The sequence below is a fragment of the Neophocaena asiaeorientalis genome, unplaced genomic scaffold, assembly GCF_003031525.2.
Source record: "Neophocaena asiaeorientalis asiaeorientalis breed wild unplaced genomic scaffold, Neophocaena_asiaeorientalis_V1.1 scaffold244, whole genome shotgun sequence".
NCBI classification, from domain to species: Eukaryota; Metazoa; Chordata; class Mammalia; order Artiodactyla; family Phocoenidae; genus Neophocaena; species Neophocaena asiaeorientalis.
In genome coordinates, this window is record NW_020173763.1 from 405,027 (window position 1) to 420,115 (window position 15,089).

General features: G+C 34.8%; 1 protein-coding gene across 2 annotated transcripts in view; it reads right to left on the reverse strand.

Annotated features, from left to right (window-relative positions):
• The window catches only part of LOC112403736 (bifunctional heparan sulfate N-deacetylase/N-sulfotransferase 4), a 234,339-nt gene that overhangs the window by 120,254 nt on the left and 98,996 nt on the right, over window positions 1–15,089 (reverse strand). For both annotated transcript variants that reach the window (XM_024751344.1, XM_024751343.1), the window contains exon 3: window positions 8,476–8,630. In XM_024751344.1, the coding sequence (XP_024607112.1) occupies window positions 8,476–8,630 (155 nt within the window). The remainder of the gene's footprint in view (window positions 1–8,475; window positions 8,631–15,089) is intronic.

The window sequence follows — 15,089 nt, forward strand, 5'->3', positions numbered from 1 at the left end:
ATGATGGATATCAGTCCTTTCATTTTTCAAAGTCAAGTGATAAATATATAATAGTAATGATGTCTTCTGTCTAAACAAATTGTCCATAACTATAGTTAAAGCTGAGTAATTTTTTATTAAATCAAAATAGTTGGAAAGTCCTCCTTTATTCTCCAATTCAAAACATGATTCATTTAGAGATATGCAGAGATGGGTAATAGTTCTTCTTGGGTACATATTTTGCAACTAGACTTTTAACTTTTATTATATCAATAGGACAGTTATATGAAAATACTTTAATAAGGACATACATTTGAAATATCTATAGTCTTTTAAGAAACTATCAGCAAGACACTGCATGAAAAAATATTCACGAGCTTTCATTTAAAATAGTCTATGTTCAGCTTAAAAAAAAAATGATGATAGAGTTCAGACATCTGGAATGGTGCTGTGAGGAGCTCCGTGGTCCCTTTTCCAGCAAAACAACCATACCTGGTAGAAATTATTTTTTTTTAATGCCAAGCATTTTAAATCTCTGGAAAATGAACCAAGAAGATACAGCAAAGAAATATTTATTCAAGAAATCTACTAAGATTGGTAAGAACAATGAAAGTGTGTAGCATTTGAGCCATGGCCCACCCCTTTCCCCACATGCTCTAGTTTAAAGTGGCAAAATCCCTACCCACATTGGGTGCAGCCAAGAACACAGGGGGTACCTCTCCTCCTCAAGGTAGCCACACTCGTAGAGCAGAAACTGTATCCCAGATGCAGACCAAGAATACTGGAACCATGATTTGTCCTGGCTCCAGCTCAATTATAGGGTGGTAGTTCTAAGCCAGGAGAGGCAAGCTGAGAGGACCAGAGGCCACTATCTCAACCCAGCACCCTGATCATAAATCTGGGTATCACTCTGTGAGAAGTGGTCATTATCTCCACCCTCAGCTCTGGAGCATTGGTGTAGAGATTTTGCCCAGGGTAGGAGGCACACCGTAAGAAGAGAGAGTTCTTAAGTTCTCTCGAAGGGAACTGACTTTTTTTGGGACAGAGAGTTAAGAAGTTCAAACCTAAGATCACTGTTGAAAACAAATGATGATTTTGATAATAAGCAATTAAGAGGAGGTTGTTTTCATTTTAATTAAGATTAACAACAAGCTGATAATAGACCAAACAAAAGTTTACTAGACAGAATCGGGGAAAGAGACAGCTCGGGTTGCTCCTGGAGTCATAAAAAGCCTCATATACTGGCTTCAAAGACTACTGTGAAAAGGCCCACATTTCAGTGGTTCAGACTATGGCACAATTTGCATCCTAGGGTATTGTCAAAAACAATAAAGCATATTGTTGGTAATTACTGTAGGTTCTTATCTAGCTAACTTTTATACCTGGCTAGCTGTCTACCACAGGCAGACAGCTTAATAGAGACATCAGGAAAAGATGCAAAAGCAACCTTACTAAAAATACTGTTATGACAGAGTGACTGTGCTGCCTCTGAGGAGTAGCGTTGAGGCTACACACTACAAGGGAAAGGGTCTTCACTTCAATTTCCCAATCATATACTAAACAAGTAAACTGATGAGTAAATAACAATAACAACAAAACCCTGGAGATGGGAGCAGGGAATCAATATCAAGAGTGCTGCAAACATTATTTAAAATGTCCAGTTTTAAGCAGAAAATTACAAGATATGCAAAGAAACTGGAAGGGTGACCTATAGACAGGACAATAAAGTAACCAATGCAAACTGTCTTTAAAGGGCCCAGATGCCAGACTTAGTAGACAAAGATTTCAAATGTATTCTAAGAACTGAAACAAACCATACTTCCAGACATAAAGGAATATATGATAACAGTGACTCATCAAATAGATCATATCAATAAAAAGACAGAAATTATTAAAAAAGAATCAAGTGGAAATCCTGCAATTGAAAAGTACAATTACTAAAATGAAAAATTTATTAGAGAGGTTCAACAGTACATTAGAAGAAAGATCCCATGAACTTAAAGATAGATCTATAGAGATTATGCAGTCTGAAGAACTGAGAGGAAAAAAATAAGAATATTCAGTAGAATCTCAGAGAAATGTAGGACACTGTTAAGTGCATCAGTATATTTGGTTATTACCTTAACACCAAAACCAGACAAAGATATCATAATAAAAGAAAACTACAGATGAATATCCTTATAGATGAATATCCTTATAGAACATAGATGCAAAACCCTCAACAAAACACTAGCAGTTAAATTCAACAACATATGAAAAGCATTATACACCACGGTCAATGGGATTTATCACACACACGTAAGGTTGGTTTAACGTCTAAAAATCAATTAATGTAATATACTATAACAATAAAAAAAGAAAAAAACATAATCAACTGGATAGACACCAAAAAAAAAAAAATCATGTGACAAATCCAACAGCCTTTTATGATAAAAATACTCAACTGAGTAGGAATAGACAGAAAATTCAACTTGATAATGAGTATCTATAAAAAGCCCACAATTAAGATCATGCTTAATGGTGAAGGACTGGATGCTTCCCTCCTAAGATCAGGGATAAGACAAGGATATTTGGTCTTACCATTTCTATTCAACATTATATTCCAGGTTCTAGTCAGGGAAATTAAACAATAAAATGAAATAAACTGTATACAAACTGGAGAAGAAGTAAAACTATCTTTATTTACATATAACATGATCTTGCATATAGACTATCCTGAGGAATCCATTAAAAAAAACCTCTAGAACTAATAAGTGAGTACAGCAAATTTGAAGGTTACAAGGTCCATATACAAAAATCAATTGTACTTCTATGCATAAAAATGAACAATGTGAAAATGAAATTAATAAAAATTTCCATTTACAATAGCATTAAAAATAATACAATACTTAGGATTATTTTTAATAAAAGCAGTGCAAAACATAGACTCTGAAAATTATAAAATATTGTTGGAAGAAATTAAAGACCACCTAAATAAATGAAAAAACAGCCCATGTTTATGTATCAGAAGAGCTAATGTTGTTAAGATGACAATATTTCCCAAATTGATCTGTGGATTCAATGCTATCCTTATCAAAATTCCAGCCGGCCATTGTGCAGAAATTGATAAGCTGATCCTACAATTCATATGGTAATTTCAAAGAACTTCAAAGAGCCAAAACAATCTGCATGTTGTGAATTGCCCTCTAGAGTGGCCCACATGGTGAGGAACTGAGGGTGGACCCAGGCAACAACTGAGGAGAAACTCAGGTCCATAGTCTTACAATCCATGAGGAACTGAATCTTGTCAACAACCATGTGAGTGAACTTCAGAGCTGGTCCACCCTCTAGTTGAGCCTCGAAATGACTGCTGCCCCAGCTGACGCTTTGGTTGAAGTCTTTTAAGAGATCCTGAACTGCAGGATCCAGTTAAGTCATATTCAACTTTCTGACCTACACAAACTGTTAGATATCAGTGTGTTGTTTTAAGTTGTTAAGTCTTGGGCTAATTTGTTATGAAGCAATAGATGACAAATACACTCAATTACCAAAGTATTTTACATGGATATTTGTACCACAAGGGTGTGTATTCTGAAGGATCCCTCAAGAACTCATGCAATGGCTGAAAATATTTCAAACCTTTCTTTGCCTGGATGCTTTGCTTCTTTATATTTTATCTAAGTCCATGTTCATGTAAATGACCACTCTGCTGAGTGTACAGGCTGCCTTATACATCACTGAACCTCCAAAATGTACTATTTGCTCCATAGTAAACTTTCATCAAATCAATATTTGTTCACAGTTTTACTTTTGATTAAATATTATTACCTTCTCTACATTTCCTACCATTGAAATACATTATTAGTTGTAATTATCAGGGTTTTTTGACATCTGGTATTTGATGTACAAAATAAGGCTACATACTGCATCATTTAGTAAACATAGAGGCTTAGCAGCTATTGAAAGGCAGCTCTCCCTCTGTTTTATTTCATTGTGCCATTAATTCCACTATCATACTCCTTTATTTTTTAATTGAAATCTCTACATAGCTGATTTAGTGTGCAGGTCATTACGACACAAAGATTGTTCATAGTTGCTCTATTTATTTATTTATTTATTTATTTACGGTACGTGGGCCTCTCACTGCTGTGGCCTCTCCCATTGCGGAGCACAGGCTCCGGACACGCAGGCTCAGCGGCCATGGCTCACGGGTCCAGCCGCTCCGCGGCATGTGGGATCTTCCCGGATCGGGGCACGAACCCGTATCCCCTGCATCGGCAGGCGGACTCTCAACCACCGCGCCACCAGGGAAGCCCCATAGTTGCTCTTTGAACAGTTTGGGATTCTATGAGAACAATTTAAATGTCAGAATTTTTCATATCAGGGATATTGTGCTTATTATGAAAAAAATTATATAGAGTTCATAAATACGTGTAGTGTTTTAAAAGCAGATTTAAAAACCTGTGCCTTTATTTCAAGAATCCTTTACTTATTTACTTATGAATAAGGTTTCCAAATGTTTGATAAAATGTCAAAAAAACCTCACAGCATTTTTGAAAAGTTACCACTGAAGACAGAAAGTGCTCTTTTTCCCTTTGGGTTATTTTTGGTCTGCTACTGTTAGTGAACTGAAAAGCTCTACTCATTTGGAAATTTTAATGAATCTATACACAAAACTTATAACAACAAACCACCATTTCTTACTTTCCCCCCACAAATCTATTGTGAAATAAAAATAAATAATTCAGGTTTATGCTACAGGCATTCTCTCTGTGTTTGAGAAGGAGATGTGGGTTGAGCCAGGAATGATTTTTGGTAGCTTTTTCATCAAGCATTTTAATATTAGCTGATTTTTTTTTTTTTTTTGCGGTACGCGGGCCTCTCACTGTTGTGGCCTCTCCCGTTGCGGAGCAACAGGCTCCGGACGCACAGGCTCAGCGGCCATGGCTCACGGGCCCAGCCGCTCCGTGGCATGTGGGATCTTCCCGGACCGGGGCACGAACCCGTGTCCCCTGCATCGGCAGGCGGACTCTCAACCACTGCGCCACCAGGGAAGCCCTCTGTTGTCATCTTTGAAGTGTTGTTTTTATTTAGTGACAATAAAAAGTCACTAAAATAAAACTAGTCATACTAAAAGTATGATTTAGTAAAAAAAAAAAAAAGGGATCAAAATTATTTCCCCCTACCCTACTGCCATACAAGTATAATGTCTTGCAATGACCATATCTGGGTTGCCTGTGCTAATCATTAGATTAACACCTTCTATAAAAACACACATGCACGCACACTCATGGCATATATGTTCATGGATTAAACATACATACATATATATATGCACACACAAGCACACACTCACACTGCATACACATGTGCTCATGGATTAATAACAGACATACATGTAACTGCCCATACATATACACAAATATTCACACTGCATACATAAGTGTGCATGGATTAAGAAATAATGATGCTGTACGGTAATAATAGTTCTTCTGACATAATGAAATAGTAAAGAAACAGACTTGCAATATGTTTTTCTCATGACCTTTAGACATATTACAACAGAAAATAAACTCTACCCAGAGAGAATTCGGAGAAATTCTACAAATGGAACCATTTCGATTGATTAACAGTTTTTGAAATATCAGTATGAAGCTACTAATATGTTATTTGAATCATTTCTGTAAATGTTGTGAGAACAACTGTGCCTTTCACTGATAGTCCCTCTGCCAGACAAGGTCATATCAAGGAATAGGGAGGAATGTCAGGATGAAATTCCTTTTAATTTTTTTCAGTATAAATTGGTCATTTAGTTTGAAAATCTCTTCCCGTAATTGCTTCGATTGCAGCTAGATGAGTATTTCAAGATGTCCATTCCAAATTTGTGGACTGATGTCAATGATCAAAGAATTTTGGAATTGGAATTGATCAGTGGATTATCTGGCCCAGTGCTTTTGGTTGGCAGATGAGTTGATTTAAATTAATTATCTAAAAACTCTGTAGTTTAGAGTGAAAAAAGGAATCATTACCACCTCAGGGGAGGAAACCGAGGCATAAAGATATTAAATGCGTTGCCAGCTGTATTAGAACTTGTTACTAGCTGTCAGGGATAAAATTTAGCCTGCTAATATAGTGCTTTCCACTACCCTATCCCATCTTGATACTGTTGAGGGTTTTGAAGTGTCATCTGGGCATGGAAAGATAATAATTTAATAAGAAAGAAATACATTTCCTGGCTCTTTGAACAACACACATATTGCCATCCTAGGTTTACAGTTAAAGGTGGGGTTCTGAATGTCACCGCTTGAAGAATCTTGAGAAGTTTTATTGAGCTCAACACCAGAAGGAAAAGGACAATGTCATTTCACTATGTGTGTTTAACGGACTTCACTTTAGTTATATTTTGATTATGCAACATATAATAAGATATTTTTCTTACAAAGTATATTTATAGGCTTCAATCTAGTTTCTAGCCACCAACTAAACAAATGTAATTGTTCTGAATGGACTCTAAATAGCTTTCAACATTTCATTACAAAGCAATTACATCTGAGTCTTTCCCAGTGCTCTCAGCATGGCTTTAAAAAAAAATTACACAAACAGGTGAAATCAACCATTATGAAATATAATCTACATGCCTAAAAAGCAAGGCTTCAGAGTGGGAATGAGGTGGGGGGGGGGAGGTTTAAGCCAAAAGATAAACACAGTCTATTTTCAAGGTAACTGCACTGAGAGAATTCAGCATGCTTACTCAAGGTAAGTTTATTTTTTTGAAAAAGGAATATTTACTTAATTTTCCAACGTTATGAAGCAGTACAAAATTTTTAGACATTCCCCAAAAGTGAGTGAGGATCAAACTTTTATAAATCCATATTTTGAAAAATATTTGGCTTTTGTAAAGTAAGACAACTGCATAATTGTCTGGATTTAGAAATATCATAATTGATTAATTAACACCCATTGAATACTTATTGTATTCCAGGCACTGCTCTAAGCACATTATACATTTCCTCAAAACAGTCGTATGAGGTAGTTGTCATGATTATTTTCATTTTTACAGATGGGGAAACTGAGACACAGAGTCTAAGTAATTTTTGTTCAAGATCAAGCAGCCATTGATGGAAGGCCAGGATTCAAACACAGGAAATCTGGCGATTGAGTTAATGACCTTAACTGCTTTTTATACTCCCACACTTACTAGTAAGGATCCTATGTGCAGATTTGACACAGTCCTGGAGCTTTAGAGATGGAAAGAGGGGTGAGCCATTAACATAATAGCTAGGCATAACATTATTAAATATCATTGTACTCATATGGCCTTGGGTCTACGCCTCCCAATTTGGCTTTTAAAAAATTAAACGTATCAGCAATCATACAGTGCAAATGAACTGTTTATTTTAAATGAAAACTTGAAGACAGAGATTTTAACTGGGGCCCAGGGTCTCTGGGGAATTCACATACCCCTTGTGACCAATTGCCACACTGTGTGAAGATGTGAGAATATGCATCTGAGTATTTTCTGGGGAAAATATTTCTTTCATTAGATTGTTAAAAGGATACATGATTTACTTGATATCCAGCACAGGGGTGGACAGACTTTCTCGGTAAAGGTCCAGATAGTTAATATTTTGGGCTCTGTGGGACATATAATCTCTTTTGCAACTACCCAACTCTGCTGTTGCAGTGAAAAAGCAGCTGCAGACAATGCATAAAGAGAAGAGTTGTGGTACTGTTCCAATAACACTTTATTTATGGACATTGAAATTTGAATTTTATATAATTTTTATGTCACAGAATATTACTGTCTTTGTTTTTCATTTTAAGACGTAATTTAGAAAACCCCAAACAAAACTATCTTAGTTCAGGAACAATAAAAAGCAAGCAGCAGGCCAGATTTGACCCATAGGCCACAGTTTGCCAACTGCTAGTCCAGAACAGTGGTTCTCAAAGTGCAGTCCCAGCAGCATGGGTATCCTCTGAGAATTTGTTGGAAATGCAAATTCTCAGGCCTCTTGGACAATCTACTAAACCAGAAACTCCAGGAGTGGGCCTAGCATCTGTGTCTTAAAAAGTTTTCTAGGTGAAAAAGTTACATGCTAAAGTTTGAGAAGCACTGATCTAGAGTCATTGTTCTAATGATTCAATTTATCCATCTATTTATTCACCCTTGCAACAAATACTTTTTGAGACGGCAATTATCATGTACTAGAAATACAATGGAGAAAGTACTATTTTCCCTCTTCATAGAATAACCCTTCCATAAATCAGGAGATGGTAACTCTCTGTCAACGACCAATTTTTCTGAAATACATTTTACAGCACATCACGACCCAATACAAATATACACACATGCCTGAAACGAAATAATACAAAGCAATGTGTACCCTTAATGCTTGTGATGCACTCTGGTATCTTCTGTTTCATTCTATATATTTCTATTAGATTAAATCCAATAAATTGATTTTACAATATATCACAACTCATAGTTTGAAAAATTCTGCAATAAAATGTGCTCACCAGTGCAAATTCCTTGTTGAGAATCATCTGCTCCACTAAAGATGACTCATTGTGGAAGAGGTGGGGCTGCATATGGCTCCACATGTGAGGAAACCACCAGAACTCATCCACAGAACGAAGTAAAAGGTCATCTCCTTCATCCTCCTCTTCAGTCCCTGTACAGCATATAAAATGGCTTAAGTGAAAATTCTATATTAGCTAAAGGTTATGTTTGTCATATTTTTGTTATTCTTCTTGCTCCTGACACATAAATCCGATTTTGTGTTGTTCTAATAAAAGAGAAATGACCATAACCTAAATTACATCAGAGGCAATGCGGGTTGGGGTGGGGGGTAAGTGCAGATAGTTGTTTAGATTTAGAACTTAGGGGAATTTTATCACTGACATTGTTTAGAATAGCTAGCATATGGTGGTAATAAAAAAAAAGACCGAGTATTAGTCAATTTTTTTTTTGTTTTAAATTCATTAACTCTTAATTCTCTCCTTTGTTGCATACATAGGGGAAGCGTAGTCAAAGGTGATTATTCTTTTTACTCTTAAAAATATTTCTTCATATGTCTAATATTGAGCTGAAAAATCTTTAAATTTAATTGATGAAGTTTGTTGATTTTTTTCTGATTATAAAATAATATGTGCTTACTGAAGAAATGTGAGAAGGATAGACAAGTGATACATAAAACTCAAAAACAAAAAACCAAACCAAACAAAAAAACATCTTCCAGAACTAACCCAGTGGAAACGTTTTGGTATCTTTCGTTAACTCCTTTTCTACTTATTTTTTTAAAAGTTGAGGTCTTACTGTATAAATACGTTTGTGTCCTTACATTTTAAACTTACCATTATGAACAAACATTTCTCATTTTGATATAAATATTTTATAAAATGTAAACAATAAATCTATTAACACAATAGAAACTTGACTTGGGAATTTAAAACTAATATTAATTTCTCATCCTCTATTAGGAAAATTTGCTAACAATGCCCAATGCATACAAAAAAGTATTTGTCATGCCACAAGTGAAAAAAAATTAAAGGAAGGAAAAACAACATCAGCAACTTAGTTCCAAGGAAATTCACTATGTTGCAGGCTATCCAAAAACATTTTCACTGTATGAATTCATAGTTTTTGTACAATTTTACAACATTCAGCCCAATTTTAAAATATTCTGAATCAATAGTATACGAATTGATTCCTATGTGCTCTCTAGATACTTAACTAAATAAGTAAAGTAACAAATCCTGGCTTACAGTGTGAGGTATATTTATTTGGATTATTTTTTTTTAATTGGAGTATGTTTTATAGGTGATTTTATATCCTTTACTTAGATAAATATTAAGGAAAAATTTTAAAAGACTCTTCTTTAAATATTCCATTTGAGTGCCCTATAGTAAAGATTGCATGAATCATGAAGTAGTGCCATGAAATGGTTAAAGCATATATTTGTTAAAGCATACATTTGGCTATGTGATCTTGTATAAGTTAACTTCTTTGAGTCTTAGTTTCCTGGTTTAAAAATGCGGAAATGAATATCTATCTCACAGGCTCTTGTGAAGAGTCAAGGAGATCAATCTATTAAAGCAGTTAACATTGTGAATTGCAGATAGTTAGCATTCATAAACATTAGGATCAGTTTCTTCTTAAAAATAGTATCTACTGGTTTATACCTGTGGTGTTCTAAATTTACATGTTTCCACACATTATGAAAAATGTTACCTGCCTATATTATTAAATTCTTGAAGTCAGAGACTGGATCCCTTTAATATGCATTGTATCATGCCACTTCCCTAGGAGAGTAAATAAGGGAATAATTTAATTCAGTCTTAATATATACAGTCAGTGAATTTTAGAGCCTTCATATGTCTGCTTAAGTGCATGTCAATTTCTGTGTGTATTTATGTATATGCAATATTCTTGGTATATATTCCATAATCCATAATTCTCAGAAGGTGTAAGGACCACCAAGTTTAGTTAGTATTTTGGCAGTTACTGCTATAACAGTTGCTACTATATAAATATATAAAGGGTAAAGAAATAGGACTTCTGAATGTGATAAAGTTCTATGAATTAGATAAGCAGACAAAAATTCTTAATTTTTGTTAACTTGAGCCAAAACTGTTAGTAATATAGACTTACAATTCATTGGCTTTTGTTAATATATTGAGAATTTCAAATACTGAAATCCAAATGAAGAGAAGTTTGTCACTTCCTCAGATGGATTTTAAGTATGAAGTGTTTATGCCATAGACCAAGTGTCTCTCATGGTCATAATTTAGCAGACTAAGGCGTAGATTAGAAAGGGCTACTTTATGTCACATGAGATGAATGAATTGATCATTCTCCCACAGTTCTGTTGTGCTTTGAATATACAATGTTTGAGAAATGCTTCCATTCATTTTAAACTCCATAGATTGTTATTGGATGCGGCAGGAAGCACATAATGCATACTTGACCAAGAAAGAGGTCAATTACTCAATTTAAAGAAAATTTTGCCAACTATTGATATAAACAGATGTATAACTGATCCTAAAATCTTGGTGATTTTTATACCAGGGAGTGTGTTAATTTATAAGTACTCCCCACAAGGTTAACAGTGATATTTAAAACGTCTTTTTTTACTCCTAGGATTAATTCCCTATCAGCCTTTCTCTTATTTTATACAGGTCATACAATTCAAAGCCACATAAGCCTAGCTCATGACACTAGAAATTGCTTAATGAAAAATGTGATATCAAGTCATGCTGAGAGACCAAAGAAGAATTTCAAATATAGCTAAATTAAAATATTAAACTTTTGACTCCTTGTATACACTTATTTTTTATACCTAATTTATGATTAAATTACACTTGAGAATAAAATTTACAGTTCATACATGACTATATTTAGCACAAGTTCTAGTACATTAAGGTGTCTATGTGCAAACTGAGCCTTTCACTTCTAACCTGATCTAGATTCAAATCTACATCACTGTTAATTTAAAATATGGTATTTTTTGTTTTCATTTAAATGTTATGTCATTTGGCTTTACTGATTCCCAGAGGATAAAAGTATTTTAATTCAGAAGTAAAATATTTATGCACTCATTTCTTTGTTTCCACTCTTGGAGGATCTGTGTTATGAGATAATAGCGTGCTTCTAGAAGTTTTTAAGTCTGCCAAAATAAGAATAATTTTAGCAAGATTTGGGCCATAGGTTAGTTTCCATAAGGCACAGTTGTGACATTAAAATCAGATACATAAATGAATGCAATACATCGTATCAAAGAGAAAAACTCTATAACCCTGATAGATGCAGAAAAAGTACTGGAGAAATTCAACAACCATGCACATATACACACACACACACACACACACACACACACACACACACATATACAGAAAAACTCTATAACCATCCTGATAGATGCAGAAAAAGTACTGGAGAAATTCAACAACCATGCACATATACACACACACACACACACACACACACACACACATATATTTTTTTTGCGGTACGCGGGCCTCTCACTGTTGTGGCCTCTCCCGTTGCGGAGCACAGGCTCCGGACGTGCAGGCTCAGCGGCCATGGCTCACGGGCCCAGCCGCTCCGCGGCATGTGGGATCTTCCCGGACTGGGGCACGAACCAGTGTCCCCTGCATCGGCAGGCAGATTCTCAAACACTGCGCCACCAGGGAAGCCCTTTGCACATATATTTTAAAAGTTCCTCAGCAAACTAGGAGTAGATGGAACTTCCTCAACCCAATAAAAAGCATCTACAGAAAAAAATCTACAGCTGTTATATTTAATGCCAAACTAAATGTTTTCCACCTAATACTGGGGACAAGGCAAGGATGTGTGATCTCATCACTTTCATTCAGTGTTGTAATGGAGATCCTTGCCAACTCAATAAAAAGATAATAAAAGGCCTACAGATGTGAAAGGAAAAAGTAAAACTTACTTTATTCGCAGATGACATGATTGTACATATTGAAAATCCTGAAGAATCTACAATAAAAACTATTATAACTAATAGGTGAATATAGGAAGACTACAAGATTAATATTTAAAGAACCATTTGCTATTCTGTATACTAGGACAGTGAACAATTACAAAATAAAAGTACAAAACGCCATTCACAATAGTATCAAAAAACATAAAATACCCATAAATTTAAGAAAAATGTCTAAGACCGCTACAATAAAAACTACCTTATTATTTCTGAGACAAATTTTTAAAGCCCTAAATAAATAGAGACATGAGTGTTCATGGATCAAAAGACTCAATTTTGTGGCTAGATCAATTTTCCCTGAATTATCTATGGATTCAGATTCTAAAATAAATCTATAGATTCATAATCTTAGGAAGCTTTATAAAAGAAATTGATGGATATTTTAAAAACTTATAGTGCTATAAAGCAAAGGACCTAGAATAGGTTCTGAAAACTAGAAATAGAAGCTAAAACTATAAAACTTCTACATGTATTATAGATCTCACAATACATCATTATCATCTTTGTTTTAAACTGTATGTTAAGTTTTGAAGAAATTTAAAAATGAAATAAACTTCTTTTGTATTTACTCGTAAAAAAAATCAGATACCTACAATTCCATTGTCTGCATTATCAATGTTGTACAAATGTTTGTCTTATATTTGCTATTATATATGAAATATTGTAATTCCTCAAAAGCAAGAAGAGGTGTCTAATTTTCTTTGTACACTGTACCTGGCACAGTTCCCTGTAAGTGGGTATAGAATAAACTCATTTTAAATAGCATACTAAATGAAAAGTATCATTTGATGATGAAAATTGATTACAAGCTATCTGCATTTCCAAAACTGGAAAATAAAGCCTGGGAAATAATTCAATATTTTAAAATAATATTTGATTTTTAAAAATGCTTTAGGGCTTCCCTGGTAGCGCAGTGGTTGAGAGTCCGCCTGCCGATGCAGGGGACACGGGTTCATGCCCCAGTCCGGGAAGATCCCTCATGCCGCGGAGTGGCTGGGCCCGTGAGCCATGGCCGCTGGGCCTGTGCATCCGGAGCCTGTGCTCTGCAACAGGAGAGGCCACAACAGTGAGAGGCCCGTGTATAGCAAAAAAAAAAACAACCCAAAACTTTAAAAAGTAATAATAATAATAGAGACTTACATAGCATGACATGCTATGCACTGTTCTAGACAAGAGAGATATTATCATTCCCATTTTGGAGATGTGGAAATTGAGGTACAGAAAAGTGATCTGTTTATGTTCACATAGCTAGCGAAATGTCAGAGACTAGATTTAAACAAAAGCAGGCCATTTCCAATGTCGAGTCTTTGAGCCAATATATTATACAGAAAAGCAAAAGCAAACAAAAGAGAATAAATGTGACACTGTTTTTTACTTTCATGTTTAAAAGTTAATAGTTTTATATAAAGATCTGTTTTCTTTATATAAAAATGACCTCTTATAGAAAAGACCAGTATTTATTCAATTTGTAAATATTATACGAGGTAATTGTTTGATTCATATTCAATTCATTATTAGTTACAGAGAATGGCAATGACTGCCACCAGAAATCATGTCTACAAAAAGTATTTGTAGCCTTCCATCCCTACAAGCCATCTTAATCTTGTAATGTCTCCATTTTTCAATTGAGTTTTCATTGTGCAATTCCAATCATGCTTTAAATATTTCCAGACTAAAATATTTTACTCTGAACTCCATGCTTTTATTTTTTTACTTTTAATCAACAGCATGTCCTTCCCCTTTCAATTTGGCACCCATGAGTGACTGACTTTTAGGGAAGGCTTAGTGATATGTCCTTTTTGGGTGAGATTGTTTTTAGCATGTGAAGGACAGAGAAACTGAACAGGAAAGAATACATGGAAAATACAAATAAGTGAAGCAGTCTGAGAAGGCAGAATCTATCATTATTACAGTGGGCATATGTGATTAAGTGTCTTCAAAACAATGAGGCTCATCAATCAGCATCTTCATGCATTGGGAAATCAGATCATCCCGGGAGAAATCTGAGACACTCACTATGACAAGGCCATCTTCTCATGGTTACACATCACAATCAAGTGCATAGGTGAGGAAAACACTTTTCTGATTTGTTAAGCTTGCGACAGTTAAACCTCCATATAGGAATGTGACTAGAAAGGGGAGAGGCATGCCCTCCCCATGGTGAATATCATCAATGTTTAACTCCACTCTGGAAGAAACCTTGATATCCCCAAGTGAATAAATAAGTACTTAATATATACGACTGCACCCTTGAAAAACGTCATGGATGCATTTCAATGATTCTACACATAAAGTAGCAAATCAAATAAAGTTTCATATTTATGTGAAGGTAATTAAACTTCCAGGACTCACAAGTTTATATATAAAAATATAAATACATATATATACGTATATATGTATATACATATATATATATTACTTAGTCTCTAAAGTGAGTTACCCCACAGCGTAACAGGATAATGTTTCTTCCAGTATTTTTATTAGGTTAGTACTAACAGAAAGAGTCAATAAGGTCTATTTAAGAGATATAATACCTTTTTTTGTTATTGTTGTTTGGTACCTTCCTCCAACAACCGTCCCTGTGATATTTACTAGTGTGTTGTTCATTTCCTAGTGGATGTGTAG